This window comes from Neodiprion lecontei, chromosome 6, assembly GCF_021901455.1.
Source record: "Neodiprion lecontei isolate iyNeoLeco1 chromosome 6, iyNeoLeco1.1, whole genome shotgun sequence".
Taxonomy (NCBI): domain Eukaryota; kingdom Metazoa; phylum Arthropoda; class Insecta; order Hymenoptera; family Diprionidae; genus Neodiprion; species Neodiprion lecontei.
The window spans coordinates 7,850,721-7,870,812 of NC_060265.1; the positions used below are offsets into that span (position 1 = coordinate 7,850,721).

At 39.0% G+C, this 20,092-nt stretch overlaps 1 protein-coding gene across 5 annotated transcripts in view; it reads left to right on the forward strand.

The window, feature by feature from the left end:
- Positions 1-210: 210 nt before the first annotated feature.
- Positions 211-20,092, forward strand: part of LOC107227262 — a 142,408-nt gene continuing 122,526 nt past the window's right edge. For all 5 annotated transcript variants that reach the window (XR_006904975.1, XM_046743409.1, XM_046743412.1 and 2 more), the window contains exons 1-2: positions 211-613; positions 5,206-5,376. Coding sequence is in view for 4 of the 5 variants with exons in the window: in XM_046743409.1 (XP_046599365.1) it covers positions 579-613; positions 5,206-5,376 (206 nt within the window). In the remaining variant the exon portion in view is untranslated. The remainder of the gene's footprint in view (positions 614-5,205; positions 5,377-20,092) is intronic.

Here is a 20,092-nt window from a genome sequence, read left to right on the forward strand (position 1 = left end):
CTTTTCGTGAGCGTGGATGATCCCTGCACTTCGTCATCCCTTCGAGGGTGTCGGAATACTCCGAGAGACCCGAAGACGCGTCGCTTTGGTTGGACTATGGCTTGACGCCTGTGGTTCGGTGTGTCGGGTAGCCAGGGAAAGAGGGGACAAGTGGTCATTCAGCGTGGCTCAGAGCTCGTCAGTTGCCCTCAGGCCGCGTGGGTAAGCGGTTCACGGTTGTCAGGTGCCATGCCGAAAGTTATATGAAATGAAAGGAAGCACCGGCGATACTCCAATTCGAAATCCTGGACGTTGCGTGTTCCTTTGTGGGATCAATGGAGTAGACAAGTTCAGTTTCTCTGCGTTTTTCGATTGGTTACCTTAGTGGAGTGATGCTGTGTCGTTAAAATCTGTGGAGGTATAATGATTACGGTGTTGGTTCAAGGTGAATTCACTGCGCGTTTCCGAGTGTGTGTGTGTGTGTGTGTCTGTGCCCAACAGTGCTTGTCGGTGAAGGTGTGATGCGAGTCTCTCGAGTTCAAGGCTGGTGGTGATCATTCTCGTCGTTCCGTTGAACTTATAAAACGGATCTCAGGAAAATGGTCAGCTTTAAGAATTGCAACAACACGACAAGGTACGACAACAACTTTATAACCATTCGAAAGAGAAAAAGAGAAGGCTATCATCCGTTCGGTGCGGTAACAACGTTCCAAACAACGACGCGCGTGGCTTTCGCCCTCGGTTTTTCCCTCTTTTCTTTCGGAACCCTCCTCCTCCTTCGCTGCGGGTACTTAATCAACAATTTGCTCGTTATCGCAAAGCGCTCGTCGTTTGATCGATGTTATTCCTTCCTTCCTTCCTTCCTTCCTTCCTTCCTTGCTTCGTTCATCGTTTTCGATATTTTACACACCACCGACGGGTCTATCTTATCTCGAACGAACTCGGACGCTGTTATTATAATTTCCGGCGGAACATCTGCCCTTCGAAACGCCGGTACTTCGGCACGCATCGTGTAATACACTCTCACACATTGTTCCACTTGGTGTATGCTCTTCATGCAGGTACGCGCTTGTTACCCGCACCCTCGTCCACCAACACCAATCTTACACCGACAATCTACCATACGCGCATTTGTTCTCACAATCAGATGGTTGTACGAGGGGCACGCGTTTTTGGACGGTTTTGGGAAACGGAAAATTTTGATTTCCCTATTTTGAGAGGTTCTGGATCCGGTTGAAACCCACCAACTATTAAATCAATCCTGCGTTACGTCTAGTTTTCAGTGAACTAATTTTTTCTGCTTCCGCTGTTACGAGGAGGAAGATAGTAAAAAATCAACCATGATAAATGAAATATACTCATATTTTGCAAAAACAATTCCTTGAAAGTAATTCCAAAATTGCGCAATAATGATTTTTACCTGATGTTTCGTTACGTTAACGTTACTAACTTCAGCCTCATCCGCTGTTCTATGGCGTATGAATGGTTTTCGGTAACTGCAGATCATGCTACACATCGTGTACAGTTAACAGTAACTTTATACATAAATTTGCGAAGTGAAACGAGTCACCATTTACTCATTTCGTCATCGAATCTTCATTCAAGTTTATTAAAGACCACGATCATTTATCGTTCAGATTAATTGCGTTGTACCAACAAGCAATCGGATTTTGTCACCTTCTTAGTAAAAGCACACAGGCACCCAAGAAAAGAAAACAAAAAACAACACCGACATGTGATTATCTTTTTCTCGTATATTGTATTTCGGGCGTTATTTTCTCACCTGTGCGCAATTAACTAGTCGCCGGGGAAAATAACTTCAGTCTTTGTTGTTATTTCCGGTCGCGAAGCAGATGCAAGAGTTACGTGGTTGTAATATCCATTCGGTACGTTAGAAACGAAACTGTGCGGGCATGCGTGCGGTTGTGATATCCATGGATACCTGCGCTACGCAACCAACATACGGACAGCATCGCTTCGCGTGAAATTTACCGATCTATACACGTATATACGATGTATAACCTGTAATATGTTTCATACAACGTAGGTATACGGAAAATAAATGACCCACGCATCATCATTTCTTGCTCACTACACGCTGGGATCATATATTTTTCCATTCCTCCGTTCTTTTAATCTCGTAAAATTTTTCCACCGTGTATAACAATTTTGAAAAAAAAAAAAACAAACTATACTCCGCACAGTTTTCCAACAACGACGCACCTCGTTTATCATCCCGTGCATGTACGTCTGTTGCGATATCATTTATCACCTGAGCTCTGCACGTCGTCGGCTGCTGCACATGTCGGTGTACTCGTATGTAGTACTGCAGTACATGGTATATAAAATGGTTGTGATATATATACATATATATATACACATATGCGTACCTAGCTGGTACGTTATTGTGTACACAATGCACCTCACACTGCTCTTTTATCAGTCTTTACCGCGGAACGCGTAAACAGCCCTCCAATCCTTGTTAACGGTTTGGTCAGGGATCTGTTAAAGGGTCCTTACGGCTGTTTGCCTCCGCGCCGTTCTTCTCCTTCCTTATATCCTTTTCCCGTCGTATAACCTTTTTAAAAACTCGGAGTAGATCCGAAGTCTCACACGGCGTCTTTCCTATCGTCGATAACGCTTATCACTCGCCACCTACGCCGAGAGTTGTTTTTGTGTGCGTTACGGACGAGCTTACGCACACTTGTACGATTATGTGTTTTCTCACGGTATAAGGAACCGTTCAGTTTTGCGGTGCTATTCGAGGCTCGATAAGCTGCCTCGTTGTTCGTGAACGCGCATAATAAGGCACCGGTACCTACCTACTTTTACTCTTTGAAGCTTTTATAGCGATGAAAGGGGCAAACGTATCGCGAATCATTCTTTCGTGGTGTAACTAACCGATTCATTCAAGTTGTCGCACGTCGTGCATGATTATCTTGATTTTATGAGCGGAAGTAATCAGGGATTAGCTGAACGAGAATCTGAGGTAATCGGTTTTGATGGACTATTATGGAGAGAGCTTCCAGGGCGAGTTTGATAGGATTAATTTGGTCATAGTTAATTTCACGGTACGGTTATTGCACTTTGCGCCGTCTTATACTGAAATCGGTGATGACGATCACCTGGTATTTTAACCTGTGAATCATATTGCACGGGCGATTATACCGGATATTTCAGTCACAGAATTACTTGTACTTTGTTAGAAAGTATAAAAGTTGTTATGCGTCGTTGGAAGATTTTTAAAAAGTGTTGTAAATTTTTTCCAATGTTTGATTGTTACTTGTCGAATCACGGATACGAATATCAAGGATTAAGATTGAAAATAGTTTGGAAAAATGTTGGAAAATTAAAAATGATTTTGACTGTTGCAGTTAGATTTTTATACAATTTACGCCAAGTTGAAAAAAACAATGAATTCGAAACGTTCCTTGCACTATAGATTTCCGGCAAATCAGTTCCGAATTTCAACAATTGAAATACTCTCTGTTCACCGAAGATCTTTTTGTCGACCGAGAAAACGGACCCAATCGGAGCGACAAGCGTAAAACGTAGCTGGCAGATCTCTCTTCAATATTAAATCGCAAACGTTTAAAAATACTTTGATCCTCCCGAAAAACCTTCACCGTTTGAATCACCGTACGATGTTTGAATGAAAAATGCGAAAGACTTGTAGTACCTGTACTAAATAATTTTTCGCATCAATCAATTAACCGTTGTTTATAGAAGATGATCATTAATACTTTGTATTACTGTAAAGAGACTATTTGGTTCACATACTAAGTTCGAAGTTTGATTTACGGCTGATCGTAAGAGGTTTAAAGGTGCTGTATTATCCCGTAACGTTCGAACGACGTCTTCTCCCTACCGGAGATTAAGCTCGTTACCCGTCCACCAATATCATGATTATCTTAACCAAGACCGGCGGCATTATCTCATCGCGGTCTAATGCTATACACGGAATTACGTGCGAGAAGATAAGATACGAACAACGTGTGTATGTACGTATGGATGTACGTATAAGTGTCACACAAGGAACGTCCCTTTTTAAACGCTTACGCTACGTACATTATTGTCAGCGCTTCTACTTACACGTATAATATGTTTGCTTTATCTAATACAAGTCGTGATGCGTGTCTATTTATGATTTTGCCTTTTTCAGTTGCGTAGCAGAAAAAATTGACTGATTTTTAACCATTTCTTCGTTGATGATGTAAAAATTTTATACAGTTATGTTTGTACTGATTCGTTCAGAATGTGTCGAAATATATGGGCACGGGTTCGATTCGATGTTTAAAAAACAAGCGGGTTTGGGATAACCACGAGCCAGCCTTTGAACTTCCTGTTTTCAAACTCGTTTTGACCTGAAATCATGATAATAATAATGTAAATCGTAATAAGACTTTCGCAAATCTGACTTTAGATTCGTGGTCAGCGACCCGAAACCTCTCGTGGTGACAATTTTCATTCGAATCCGTTTATCTGTTTTCAAAATATCATCATTTTGTGTTACATTTTTATAATTTTGTTATTCAATACTATTCGAAAAGTACTGAACCTGTCTAATTCAAAATCTAATCATTTCTAAATTTCGATAAGACACGTTGGTTGATACCAAACTCATTGAAATCCGGTCAATCGTTCTCGAAAAATCGTCGGACAAAGAAATGTATCACATAAGTACGTACATGCAAGCAAAACACACAGACGTCCATCGGCAAGTAATTGGAGGCGATTTTCTAGACTTCAAACGTGGAGATTTAGAGAAAACTTAACTTTTCATTCGGTTTTCCTCTGAAAACAGAGTAACGGGACGGTAAAACAATGCAGTTGGAAAGAATCAGTGAATTGTAATTCTACTGAAATATTGGTAATGAAATGGAGCTTTAAAAATAAATAGTAAAATTGATAGAGTCGAATGAATCTGTCTTCGGAATGGAGAAAAAAAACCTCAAAATCGCAAGTTCACACACATACATAAAATAACTGTGATATACATCGTTGGTGTGTCGAACCCAATCTCAAAAACGTGTCAGCGTAAGAAAAGAAAATGATTTTACGTGGCGTAGCGAGCTGTATTACCGACCGAGCCACCGTCGAGCTTGCGAAAGTTGTTGAAAACGAAATGCCGGGGTTGAAAATAGGTCGGGAAAAGCTCGGTGGGTAACCCAAAGGAATCGAAGCTCGAGCTTACTAACGCCGGATATTCCGGGTTTGTTTTTGCAGTGAGGAGTCCACGCCGCATCGCCATCATCCGGGGACGCTGCGAAGCTCCGTCAACTCCCGGAAGTACCATCAAGGTCATCAGCATCGAAATGAACCTTCTCTACACGTCTTACCATCACGCCCGTCGACTCACTCGTCGTCAACGTCGCGCGTCTGCGCTCTCCACTCCAGGTAACGTTGCACTCCGACGTAAAATTGTGCCTCCATTTGAATCCGTTTCCGTATCGACTGTTTCCCGGGGCGGAAAATCCACTTCCGGTAATCTCCTACCCGTAGGGATCTGCAACTACGAACTTTAAGGTCAAACATCGGCTCAGGCTTTCGTTCGTTTCTGTTTTACCCGTTTTTTTGGAATGTTCTTATAATGCCGATGTCAAAACGCTTTCGTAATTAATTTTGAAAATTCCAAACATCGTACACGATCTTATATGAAATACTTTGAAATACATCCAGTCTTTGCTTTTTCAAATTTTGACGTTTTTTTTTCTACTCTGAACGAATTAAATTTCCTTGAATCGTGCAGATTCGTTATTTAATCCGGCATACTGTCTCGATCTGTTGTGTTTCGTTGTCCACAGTCTTGGGATTTAAAGAAATACGACCGAACTCTATCGTGCGTTTAATAGGTTGAGAAAATTACTGTAATTTACTTTTTCCTCGATTCTCTTGGTCAGATGTTTTTTTCTCAGGGTTCAACACTTGAATCCTTCGTTATTTTTCGACTCGTAATTTGTTGTAATTGGAATCTTGAGACCACAAATTAATGCAACGAACGAATATTCGGTTCCACACGATCATTTACCAACATCTGTTCGAAATAATCGTTTTTCTCAAACAGCTTATTACAACCAGGTAATAATCTACTAATTTCGACCAAACGATTTTCATGTGAAAAATTTAGTCTCATAACAGAATAGTTTAAAGTCCAGTTTGAAATTCTGCGCTTCATTCCGTGATGCTCAGACGAATCAATTGATTCTGCAAAAATCGAACGATTTGTAACAACATTGTGTACATATAAATGATCATAAATGTAATTAAGCTTTTCCGTTTTACGAATGCGGTATTCTATAATAATTATCTGGGAATTTTTTCCCATCCGAATAAAGATATTGAAACTGCAGTATAGTGTAACGAATCGGCGTATCGTTTGTTTTCTTTCTTTGTTTTATTTTTTACTTTATCGCGCCGGTTGGTTGAAACGGACGGAAATGCGGGAAACTGTGAAAACCGCGACGTCGAGGGGATGAGTCGTGAAATTGTTGTACGCCTGCGAAGTGCAGTTCGTTACAGAAATACCTTTGCACACCCACACCTCTGGGCATATTATACATTATACATCGTTACCGGTAGTTCATTAAATCGGCTCTCACCTCGTCTGCATTTCGCATCATTAATTCGACGGTTCTGTTCCGTTCCACTCGTGTTTCCGCACTGCCAGCATCCAGAACGCGGCTTACCTTTGCTGAATCCGCCTTCCTCAAGGACACTCGTCCTTATCCTTGCGACTCTCTCTCTCTCTCTCTTCAATCGACCAATTACGCCTGTCCTTCGCTGGCTCTGGATAAATCTGCAGAAACCCGTGCGATATTAAACGGGAATTGTTCGCGGCGTGTAGATGCCCGGAAATTGGGTGGGCGGGGTTCCTCGGTATTTGCGAAAGTATGAAATACGTGACGCCGCCTCCATCTATGTTATATACATGTTTCATTTACATCTTGTGTACCTGGATTTTGATAAAAATTCTTTTCGATAAATTCATATATTCGCACACGATCGTTTTGTGTATGTATTACTAGGTATGTATATGTACAACAGTAAGCGCCTCACGTAACTGCAGGAATTCTGTTATTAGGGACGAAGGTTTTTGCACTCTGTGCATTTTTGGTGGGCGATAAAATTCAGGGAAATAAATAAAATGAAACCAGTTTGGAAAATTTTGTGAATTTGGCTAATTTCATCGCGAGGTGGCATTGAAAGTATATGGGAATTGGTTTGTATTGTGTAGTTTTTTAAAACAGTCTTACTACGATCTCGAATATCTTCTTATATTTTTCTATGTATGTACAAGAGACATTGTTGTTGCAAAAATTTTGAAATTTTCACACCGAAGAAAATGGATGAATGACTCTGAAAAAAAATGTATATTGATATTCTTTACAACAACAAATTCAGATCGGTAAGAAATAAAAAAAAAAAAGACATTTTAAGTCGTTGTAAAATAGTTGTTACGTAAAGAATTGTTCTATGTACAGTTTTTTCAATTCTACGATTTTTGTGCATCAAATTTTTATCGGATGCTTCCTCGATCCAACGTGGAATATAGAGAAAATGTGTTGGATTTGAAGAATAAATTTGGCAAAAAGTGGTGGGGAAATTTTGAAAACTAGAGTTTGCGATAACCCGGGAATTTACGAAAGCGAATCGTGCAAAATATCAAACTCGAGCGAATAATACATCTTTATATTTGGCGAACATGGGGATACAAGGTGGTTGAACGGATAGGCGCGGTTCGACATCCCGGACCCATTAGCGGTAATAATGTGACCCAAAAGTCACGCGATACCGCCGGTAATTCTGTTTAGGAAATAATTTATAACCGAGACGTGCCGCCGCGGAGTTTCTCGTTGAAAAATGGGATCGGGGATGTTCGTCAAGCATTTTAACGCGCCTCATGCGTGGCGGTGAAAATTACCGAGTCATTTTTTCCCCGTCTCTTCTTTGACGCGGCGGTAAATCAGGGAGAGACATAATCGACTCGATTATCGTGTGTATCAGAAATGAACGACATTCACTTCCCGAGAAATCGAAATGACGAATCTCAGGCTAATTTTGGACCACGATTACATTTTCATGTAGCGAATCATTCACGAACGGAAATGAGATACTTTTATCCTGTCTTACGGTTAAATATTTCCGTCAACTTTCTCACCCATTTTCTCTGCAATTTAATTATTTTCTTAGATTTTTTATTCTCATTGCACGTACAAAGTCTGAAAATATAGTTTCATTCGTTTCTTTTAATGGTTTTTTTTTTTTTGTTTTTCATGCAAATGTACGGTTTAGTGATGTATGAATATCTAAACTTTTTTACAATTCCCCTTCTATTTAAATTCTTAAAAAATGCTCAAGAAATTCAGCGTCTTGATAAGATAATTTTTCTCTAGGCATAGTTTTTAGAACAGTTTGGAGTATTTTTAATGCTATGAAAATTTCAATTCTACTCACAGAAATCTTGATTTGAAACTTTTCAAACGTTTCAAATCATGTATTTTGCTTGATTAAAAGTTGCACCCTTTTCTAGGAAGAATATTTTAGCAAACAATCGGAGTACAAAAAACAAAAGACTGATTATTCAGAATCTTTAGAAAAAGGGAAGGATTATAAGTAGGTCAGTAGAACGTCGATGACTCAAAAACATTTCGATGAAAAAAAGACACGAAGAAATGAAATGTTTTGGATACATTATTTATCGTCTACTGAAGAAGTTTCAATCGAATTAATTGAAAAAAAGATAATCTTCGAAACGCACTACTTTCTATTAAAAATATTAGAATGGTTTTTTCGCGTTATTCTCGACCGAATTTGAGTCAGCCAGTCGTTCCTAATTATTGAAAAACCGTTTCCATTCGTCCTTAAATTTCGCGCGTCACCTTTCAGGAATACTCTCGGGTATCGGGGTGGACGTCGAGGGTCGCAGGTTTTTTCGGGGGCGGGGCGTCGTCGTTGGTCCTGCGGGGTGGATGTGACGGATAACGCGATCGTTAATCACCCCGCGTAGCGTTCACGCGTCGAAAGAATACGATGCGAGTTATAATAAAGCCCCCTGTGCATCCTCGTCGGCTCTTTTCTCGCGGGCTTAAAATCCACGTCGTGCCGTGTCGTGCCGTGCCACACGCCTAATGTCGTGCCTTCACCCTCGCTTCACCCTTTCGAGAGCACTCCCGGTCATAAATAATTCCCGCGGTGTATGCGGAGAAGAAGAACGAATTCAAAACCAACCAACCAACCCCTGCGTAACAACTCGATGCGGCTTTTGTCATGAAAGTCTCGCCCGCGTTTGCAGATTTTTTTACATTTAGAAAAATTCTATATCTTCACGTACGAACAATGCTGCCGATTAATTGCGATCGTTGTAAAAATTTCAAACGAGCCCTCAGAACTGACGATGAATGTTATTTGTAATAAGTTTTGTCATTCCGTTTTCGTTTTACTTGATGAAACTTTGTTTCATTGTTAAAAAGTAACGATCGATCGTCTTTACTTACGTATACGATGTATACGTGGTAAATAATTTCATTTAATTTAAGGCAGTTTTACATGAATTTTTATCAAAATATGGATTTATACAATCGAGGTGTATACCATATCTATACTGTACGAAATAACGATCTAGAACAACAGAGACCCTGATTTCTTGGAAGAAATTATTTACTGCGTTGTAAATTCATAAAAGAGATATTGCTTAGCGTAAAATGAAGCGTTTTCTCAGAGTCAGTTACGAAAAAACAAAACATCTTACGATAGATGAATTTTTTTTCCTCATCAGACAGATTTTTATTAAGAAACCGACGCTAAATTATTATAATATCAAATTTCAACTGATTTATCGATCAAATGTTGAATCATAATGACGATAGGTTGATTTGCATTTAATTCAACGTGATTCACCTTGAGATGTATATCGTTTTTTATACGTATAGCTTAAAAATGTGACGATAAAAAAAAAATTGGACAAATGTTTGTGATCTGCAATCGCAAACTGGATTTTATATTGAATATGAATTTACCGCAATCATGCTAAGCGAATGCTTTTGACGTTAATAATAATTGGAATGACTAGAATTGTCTGAATAATTGTTCATTGTATACAAATTTTTATATAATCTCTCAGCTCGTAAACGTTGAACCGTGGAATTTTATTCGTAAAATTTTCCACCCCAGCCACGTTTCACGTCGTATTGCTATACCGTAGACGTATGGAATGATACGACTACATATAACAATGAATAATTGAATTCCGTACCTACGATAGACGTACGTATTCGAAAACTCGATGAGGTCACGTTTTCCCTCCATGATATTTTACCCCCCTTTATTTTCTACGCGAGAGTCGCCGTTTACTATTTCGAATTCGAATATATTCGTTCATTCGCCTTCCTGGTTTTCTCATTCATCTCTGTTTTTACTTTTATTTCATTCTTTTTATTTCACAGAACGCCTTCTCTCTACTCATTCGTTCACTACCTCTAGATTTCAGATCGAGAACGACGAGATCGATCGCATCCAGCTCATATTTAAGCGAAAAGTGAAATTGATCGTGGTGTTTGTCTAATTTTATTGAAGCTAATACGGTTACCTGCTTGTACCCCAATTCATCGAACTAACATGTATATGTATAACCGAATCGATAATTGCGATCCGTTAAATTCCGAAGAGACAAATCTTGATAACAATAGTAATACAACCCTGCCATGGGTATACATACACCTTCTGCACATTGCAATTACAAGAGAGTGAAAAGTTCACAACGTTAATGTAACAATTCAGTTTCAGGGAAAATAATTATTTCGCAACTGTAGGATCGTCTCGAATTGAGTAGTCAATTTTTAAGAAGCAAAGTTTATACAGACTTTGGGAATTAAACTCTTTAATAGTCGTTCTAAATTTTTAAATCAATGGTTTTAGCTTCAATATTTCGTTACGTTGATCTTACTAACTTCAATCTGATCCAATTATCTACCCTTCCGCATGTGTATCAGATGGAGGAAATCGCGCGTATTAAGTGGAAAGACCCAGACGTGTGCAAATTCGATTGCAATATTACACCCCAAGTCAGCTCGGGCTTGAATTGAGTTTTAACGACGCGAAGGTTACGAAACAACTCCCACGTAAACGGATGATCGATAGTAGATAATTAATTATTTACGTCGTAACTTTATTTACTCCATTTTGAAATTTTGCATTTGTAACCGCTAATAAACATCAAGCTTACCAACAATCGCCCCGAAATCTCTTTCCACTACCTGTGTTATAAATTGGGCAGTTCGTAGGCGCGATTATAGACCTGCTTGTGCCGCTCACGAATGGGCTCCTCGTAATATTATCCTTCCTTTGACGTTTATGCCGTATACTATCCGATCCCCGCCTAGTCCGTAATTCGCTTTCAAAGGTTTGCAACTGTGTTATTGGTACGTTATACCCGTGTATACGATACGAAAACCCCGCTCGGTCGAAAAGCCGATTTATTTTTTCACACCGCGAAATTGTCTGAGTTCGAAGTCCGTAAGCTGATAGGTGCTCCGATTTCGATTACTCAATAATTCAAGGTAGCGCCGTGTAATTTGTGTTTGTCCAATGAGACGACGCCGTGTAATTTATATACCTCTGTTATTATAAGGGAGTTTCAACCCTTATTAAGACTTTCTGCAGGATTAGTTTTGGAATCAACTCTGTACGCATATGTACTGTATACGTATGTATGTATAGGCGCGTGTATACGTACACCTAAAAATACCACATCGTACAGAGTGAGACACTTTATCACCGTTTAACGAGACTATCACCTACACACCGAACTCTTGCCTGTGATTGGGAAAAAACTTTTAACAAGATATTTACTCCTAACTTCTCGTCGTCACCCGAACTCCGCAACCCTCGGCAATTTACTCGAGGATCTAAATGAAATTTTTTATCGAGTTGACGTCGATTAGGAAAATGGAAAAAAATTCAAGGCTTTCGTCGACTAATTAAGCTTCATCTTAGAAATCTCTGTATTCAACTAACTATAATATACACTTCTCGTGTTCTATCCGACGACTTACTTGTCACAAGTGTTTCAACGGCTGGTTAATGAAGAAATAAAAAAAATTCATATCTGTAAATTTTCACCGAAAATATCGAGCAATTAATCATCGAGAACGGGTTACATCAAAGAGTTGTTGCGTGTTGTTAGTGTGAAATTTGTATAGTTTTTTCTTGAACTCGTGTTTGTAGTTTCATTTAGAGAGAAACTCCCGTTTAATTCGGAATCTGATACCCTATTCTTGATTCTAAAAATCGTGTGCAAAAGTGATTTCTCACGTCCATTTAATACGTATCAGAGTGAAACTCAAGAATGCGGTGCATTCGGGAAAGGAGAAGAGGAGCCTTGTAGGTTTGTTCCTGTCCCCCGGTGTCTATAAATATCTGAACTCGGAGCGATATATCGCGTCGCGGCCCATTACCCGTTGCGGTTCGCACCACCGACTTAGTTAGTGCCTGGGATCTAACCCCCGGACTATCGAGTCTATCCCATCTTTTCCAGACTTAACCGAACCCTTCGAGTCGGACTCCGGAGAGTCTCGCAGGAGTCTCGCTGCTCGCTGGTCAGGGATAAAAACGCGGCGGAAGGAACCTCTTGCAGATTCGCTCTTCGGTTTCGACCGGATTTTCCACCCCTTACTTTTGCGCCTTTTCTTTTTCCCCTCATCTTCCTCCTCCTTCTCGTCCTTCTGCTTCTCGTTTCAACGGCTTTTCTGGTCTTGGTGCAGCACTCTAACTCGGCGCTTTTTCCCCTGACTTCTTTATTGCCCCGCGATATTTTCCTCCGGATCGGCGCTGCTTTCTCTCACTCTCTCGCTCTCTCTCTTTTTATTTTATTTTTTTTTTTTTCCTTCTTTTACACACCGTAGGTACGACTATCCTGCGGACCCGACCTTATCGCTACTACCTATCCTCGAAAGCTCTGCGGACCATTTCGCTTTCGTTTCTTTCGACGTCGTTATTCCACGTGTGTTTTACAACCCGTTATATATACGGGTGTCATTCTATACTCTTAACCCTACGAAGGTGATGTACGAATCCCAACGGAAGTTCTCTCTGGATTATGTACGGAACAAAGGAAAGGGAAAGGGAAGGATGAGACACTTTAACAATTCATCGATGCATTGGCAATTTTTTTTTTTTTCAAGACTTGAAAAAGTTTAACAGTAACCGCAACATGAAATTTGTAACAATTTTTGCGATTTACGAATTTATTCTTACGCGTGTATAACGTAACCTGATTGCCCCGAATAATTGCCGCAATTTCGAATAAGCTATCTCTTTCTCTCGAATCGAGGTATACGTATAACGGGGGGGATGTTAACGAGACATGATTACTCGTTGCGAGAAAAGAGAAGCAGTGAGAATTTATCTTAATAAAATTAGTATCTCAATCGATGTAATCATCGTCCTTGCGCGGGGTTAAAAAAAATGTCCTTTTTACTTTCGATCTGTCTCCGCGTAGCTATATTCATTATAAATTTCCCTTCGAGTCGGTATAATATATTTTATTATTCACCCTCGGGTAATCGAGTTTACCGATTCTCTGTATATTTGCTGCAGGAGAGGTAAAAAAAAAAAAAAAAAAAAAAAAGAAAAAAGTGACGAGCGACGGAGAAGGATGAAAATAAAATGAAAAGAAGGAAAGGAAGAAAGAAAGAAAGAAAGAAAAAAAAAAAACAACGAAAATGGAACGAAAAAGATTTACTCTCTTTATATGCAATGATGCGGAATTGAGAGATATCCCTCATCGAATTATTATTATCGATAGCAACTTTCCTCGGAGTTTCTATCTGAAGTTTTCGAAGAGTTTTCTTTGCATAGGATCCGCGGTGCGTATCGAAACCGTCGCTTGTAATTCCAGGTTCAAGTATCCATATTATATGCACATATTTGAATCCACCTGCGAGTATTATTACGTGATCTCATATATTCCAGGGTTCTCCTCTCGTTCCACGAAGGATAAGGTTGTTTGTTCTGGTAATTAAATTGCAGGGGTTTACGTTACGAGTTTTTCTGATACGTACGCTCGAGGATGAGAATATATAGTCTCTTTCTAAATGCATACCTATAATACGTGCATAGATGCCTAGATCACACATACCTCCATGTGTGCATATAACGTATCGTAGGCAAACACAATCTTAACGATCGATGGTAAACATGAGAAATTTCAATTTCGTCGTAAATTCCATATTGTATCCAATTAGCGAATTTTAAGTTTAAATAAACGTTCCTCCGTCCTAAATTATTTCCCCGTTCTTACCTTTTTCATTCCCGGAAGCGCGACAGATTTCCTCTCTGATTTTCTTTCTCTCTCTCTCTCTCTCTTTCGATTTTCTTTGTCTTTTGTGGAAAACTTTTCCTTCAGCATCAATTTATCTATATATATATTATATACGTATCTCTCCGCAGCCTCAACATCTCGGGGTCTTGAGACAACTCGTGCTCGGAAATATTACCGACATCACGCCGACACGGTTCTCGATCCTTTGTTCAAGATACGGAACCGCCTCGTTTAATTTAAACTTCGAAATCTGTAAAAAAAACTTCAGGTTACAGGTGCCTAGGAAATGAGGAAATGAAAAGACGCGCGGCAACGCGAAGAAATTGGGTTGCGAACGTGTATTTGTATGGCTTGGGAAATTTGCGATTCGTATTTTCCTAGGCATTGCGTGTTCCCAATTCGTCCAAAAATTGTTTCATTGTTGCATTCACAGATAACAATGCAACCCGCTCTCCACGAAGCCATATCCAATCCAATCCAAATATTCATCCGAGTGAGCCAAATTTAAATAAAATCAAAAATCAATCAACTGCAGGTTTTCGCCGAGTGATCGATTGATTATTTTTTACTAAATCACCGCAGGTTTATGCGAATACGACAAAAAGTAAATAAATAAATCGAAAAATAAAACCAAGATCATGCTCGGTGTCGTACCAATCACCTATAGTTTTTATTTTCGTGTTTGAAAGTGACGAGTTCTTCTTTCTCTTTGACTCTTTCCTTCTTTAGGTATACCGTCACTTTTGTTTTGCCATTTAATCATCGTCCTCGTCTCGTCTCTTCCATGCTGCTGTATATTGTGTGTATATACATGCGTTTAATACAAGTTGTACGTAATAAGCCGAGCAACTTTTATTTGAAAAATTTTTTCATCTCGACAAAATATGCCTGGCAGAGTTGCAAGATGAAGAGGTTGAGTAAAGTTCGCTCGAACTCTGAAGTAAAATATATTTAAATACATATTTATATGTATATCGTGTAAACTCCATCGTATTTACAGGCATAATCCATTGCTTTTGGTCGATCTAATTTTAACTCGGGATTTTAAAACTTATAATTTCAATGATCGTTCGCGTCTACCGCAGGAATAAACTTTTATTCATACCATGTAACATTGCTCATTGTCAGTTTAGGTTTAGGTATACATGTAATTATTCGTTTCGTTGATGCCTGTTTAAGTATTTTTTCGGTGTAGCTGGCAGGAGGTGATACTTGAAAATCAAAGTATTCTAAGCGGAATGAAAATTACGAGAAATTTGAAATGAAGAAGAAACGAACGTGGAGACACGACGAAAGCTTTACCTTGGACACGGTTATTTGCTCGAACGTGCTCGACTGTGTTTTTAGGATATACGGTGAATTGGGACGGCTTTTCACCTGACGTTTGTCACACTACAGACGGGGAATTCTTCTTCCCGACTTTTTCTCACACCACTTTTAATATACCAGGCATATAGGTGTGTGTGTGTGTGTGTATATATATATATATATACACATGTATACACATACACCCGCATTGCCAAAGATCAGTAAAAGCCTCGAGATATTACGCGACAGCGTTACAACGCGAGACGAGAAGAGAATGAAACGAAAGCAGTATATATATTTAGTTATATACATTTTATACTTATATATTACATATACATGCAAATGATCTGTACAAGTTACAGATACGAATGAAAAATTGATAAAAAATGATGAAAAAAAAAAAAAAGAAATAAACGAATATCGTCAAAGAGAATATTTATACGTCAAAGAGATGTGCTCGAAAGGGAAATTCGGATTCTCATATGGAGGCGATGAAGTTGAAAACTCATTCGCGAGAAAGCCGTGTGGTAAAAATAATGAGGTAGCTTTTTAATTAAACATCGTCAAATTTTACCGGCATGATGTATTTTTTTTACCCAGTATCGCCTCGTTGCCTTATAAAATTAACTTGCGTAACGTTTATACATGGATGTTTAGAGGAAAAAATGTTATTTTCGAGGAATTAAAACAACGATTTTTTTATAACGATCCTCTGATCACGCAATGATTATACATATATTTGATTTAGAGATATATATCCCCCCCCCCCCCCAAAAAAAAATGTAGTTACTCTACGTACACATGTTCACAAATAGATTTATTGATTTGAAAAAAAATATATTCTCATCATCGACGCTTTGAAAGATGTTGAAGAGAGAAATTTTGGCGACTCGTTATCTTGATTTTTTCGGTAAATCTTTCAGCCGTAGATTGTCATTTTCGATAGTAGACTCCATCTGCTTTCACGATTTCTTGTAAACGGTGATACACATATACAGTGTAAATGATAAAATTTCACATAGAAATCGTCGGGAATATTCAAACCCTGATACTGCGGGAACGCGATAAACGTACGATCCGTGAATTTTATACCGCGAAACGTGGCTTCAAAGTTGAAATTCGACCGACTATGTATTCAAACATATGTCCACCTAGTAACGGAGTTTATTCTCCGATTTCCACCCTCTCGATTTTGCCATTACTCGAAGTCGTTCTCCTCGAATTTCGCGCGTGTAATTATCTACTACTTACACCTATAATAACCTCTGATTCAATTTTATTATACAAGTGTCGTTATTTATGTATAGTTTTTTTACTCTGAACCAACTCCCCTGAAATACCTAGGTAGAAAATTATCAGACCACGACCGCAGGCTGACATTCGCGATTTATGTATTACGTAGTTTTTCGCAAAAGATGTGAAAACAGAATGTCGAACTCGGTGGTCGAAAACGGGTCACGCTCAGTATCTATACGCGAGCTTTATTTAAGCTAAGAAGAAAACTCCGATCTTTGATCCAGTTTCCTTTCCTACATTCGCTGTTTTTATTACACACTGACCCATATCGTATTTACCCACATCCGTCTTAAAGCTGCGAAATATTTTCCTCTAGCTGGCAGTAATCCTTTACGTTTTACCTGTATTTCATTGTCAGGGAGAAAAGATGGCGATGTGAGGAAAAGGGGGTGAGTTTGATCAGACGTTTAGATTTGGATCCTAGATTAAATACGGATCCGGTCAGCGAATCTCGAGTCTAGTTCGCTGAATTTACACCTCGATAATATAGTATGTACAGTGAAGAAAACGCAACTGGTATTGATGCCAATAAAAAAAAAAAAAAATGTTCGAAACCCTAGTAAATTGATAACAAACCGCGAGTGGAGGAAGAATCGAGTTACTTACACGAACAGCAATATTCTTTTTGAAATAAATATAAGCAATGCTCTTATTATTGCACGAAGTAACCATGATCAAAGATTTCAAGATCTAAAGATCAAAGGAAAGCCATGCCTACAGAGATGCATTACATCCGGTTCGCGATGCTATCTCGGCGTTATCTGAGAGTGGCGATAAAATCCGGTGGAAATTCGCCCCATTGAAAAGGCTAATTACGTTTCTCGTCGTATCCGGCATTCTCTGCATGCAGCGTCTGACCCTGATGAGCGAATCGAAATACTGCAGAGACGAACTGCAGCAAAATTGACAATTGGCTAATTAATTTCCCGCCGGCCGATGAAAGGACAATGAGCTGAATTAACGAAGAAGCGAAGTTGCCTTATTTTTCTTTCCCCCCACGGTACCTCGTATTTTAATTTTTGTTGTTCTCTTGAAGGAAAAATGTGTGTAAAAAAATGAAATCGGCTCTAATTGCAGTTTTTTTTTTCCATCGTAGCGTAATTTGTAGATATGTTAACTATTGACTCAAACTAACGTTCAGTTGCAGCGACTAAATTTTTATTCGCCCTTCCGTGATCGGCCATTTAGGCAGTTGATTCGACTGATTTTTTTTCTACATACCTTCAGTGTATCGGTATGTATTAAACCGCGGAATCCGTGCGGTGATTCGAAAGCCGTGTCACTCCGGCATCGTGATAAATGGAGACGAGCGACGACGGGGATAAAACGCCGAGTCAAATTCAAGTAATTTTTTCGCGCTTTATACCGTCGCAACGCCCGATTCTCCGTTGAAGATTAACCGCAACATCGTGCGGTATGCGGATAAGACGCGCGACGTTGACACGCTCGTAACGTCTGCTTTACATTTTTCATACGATAAATTTTATTTTCTCTTTTCCTTCCACGCGATGCGTAGGCGTTTGAATGTTTTTGAATTTACTATTTGAACGGGTAGAAAATACCGCGAGACGATATTATTGGTATAACTTTTGATTTTCATCTTCAAGTTATAATAAACAACGTTTCAAAGTGATATTGTCATTCAAGTTAATTGTCAAAGAAGAATTTGGCAAACTAAGATGAATTAAAATGTGCCGGCGGTACCGTTTTTTTTTTTTTTTTTTTTTTTTTTTCATTCTACGAGCGGCTGTGGATATATCAGTGTTTAAAAATGTGACACAAGGAGTTGAAAAAAATGTTACGGAATACGTAAGTGTATATATTTACACACATACCTCGGTCCACGTTTTCAATTCAGTCTATCGAGCCATCGCTGAAGGAGGAAAAAATTTTTCCACCGCTTGTTCAAAAATTCAATTTCGCCATTCCCTGGAAGAAAAAAAGTTGACATTCTTTCGACGAGAATACCATTTTTTTAAACTCCTTGTGTCACATACATACGTGTGTATATATATATATATATTTGTTCGTGGGCGAAAGTCTTTATTCCCCTGCAGATATCAGAATAACTTTAAAAAGGTAGGGAGAGTCCTGATTTACGAGTATTATTCGAACTTGCCCTCGTCACAAAACATTTGGAAAAATATACTTAGGCTCGACAAACTGTGTGACAAGAGCTGCTCGTATAATATACGGCATGTTTCTCTTCACTCCGCGGGTTCGATTCCGTATCCGTGCAAGGGTAGAAAAATTCACAATTTTCTTTTTCCTAACGAGAGAAGAGAGCCGACCGAGAGAGTGAAAAAGGTGGTAAAAAAAAAAAAAAAAAAAAAAAAACAAGCGAGAAGAGACTCGAGTGAAAAAAAGCACGAGCTTCCTGCCGGGACACGCGTCTCTTGGGGTAAAGTAACCCGCATTATTCTTCCTCCGGGCTTGCAAGTTTTTCAGATTAAGTATCAATTTTGCGGCAATTCAATCAGCTTTACTTACTTGGATTGTATATGTATAAAAAAATAAAGCAAAATAGAAAAAATCAGCTCTCACTGATTTGGGGTAGAATCAAGGCTTAATAAAGTATTGGTTGGAAATCGTTTTGTACATTCTGGAAGATAATTTAAAGTTGCATATGTACGTGACAGTATATCAGATTTGATGAAATATACGTACATGTCAATTGAATTGGCTTCATTTTGATACATGAGTATTACATGTAAGTGTAACCTGTCACTTTGAAGTAATCTTGTAAGTGAGAAACTTGAAATATAAGTATGTTAATATATACGCGTTATTCGCGAATGGTAAAGAGTCGCTAGATGAAGCGCGGCGTATATTGAAAAAAAAAAAGAATCGATCCTAAAAACCCTTTTACACACCTGTTATACTTCGAAAGGATCATAATATTGAGTTCGGAAAAGAAATATCGTTCGAGTGTGAAATTGTCCACAGTGCATAATGTAACGAAGAACAATATCGAAAGATGAAAATGACCTGTAGGTGAAACTTTAGTCGAACGTTGTTCAATTAACCGTTAACAGCGAGGGGCATTCTACGCCTGCATCTCGGCGAATATCGAGTCAATACAACGGGCGAAGAAGGAGAGAGGGAGAGAGAGAGAGAGAGAGAGAGAGAGAGAGAAAGACAAAGACAAAGGCTGACGTGAAAGTAAACGCTGCACGGCATGCACTGGACGAT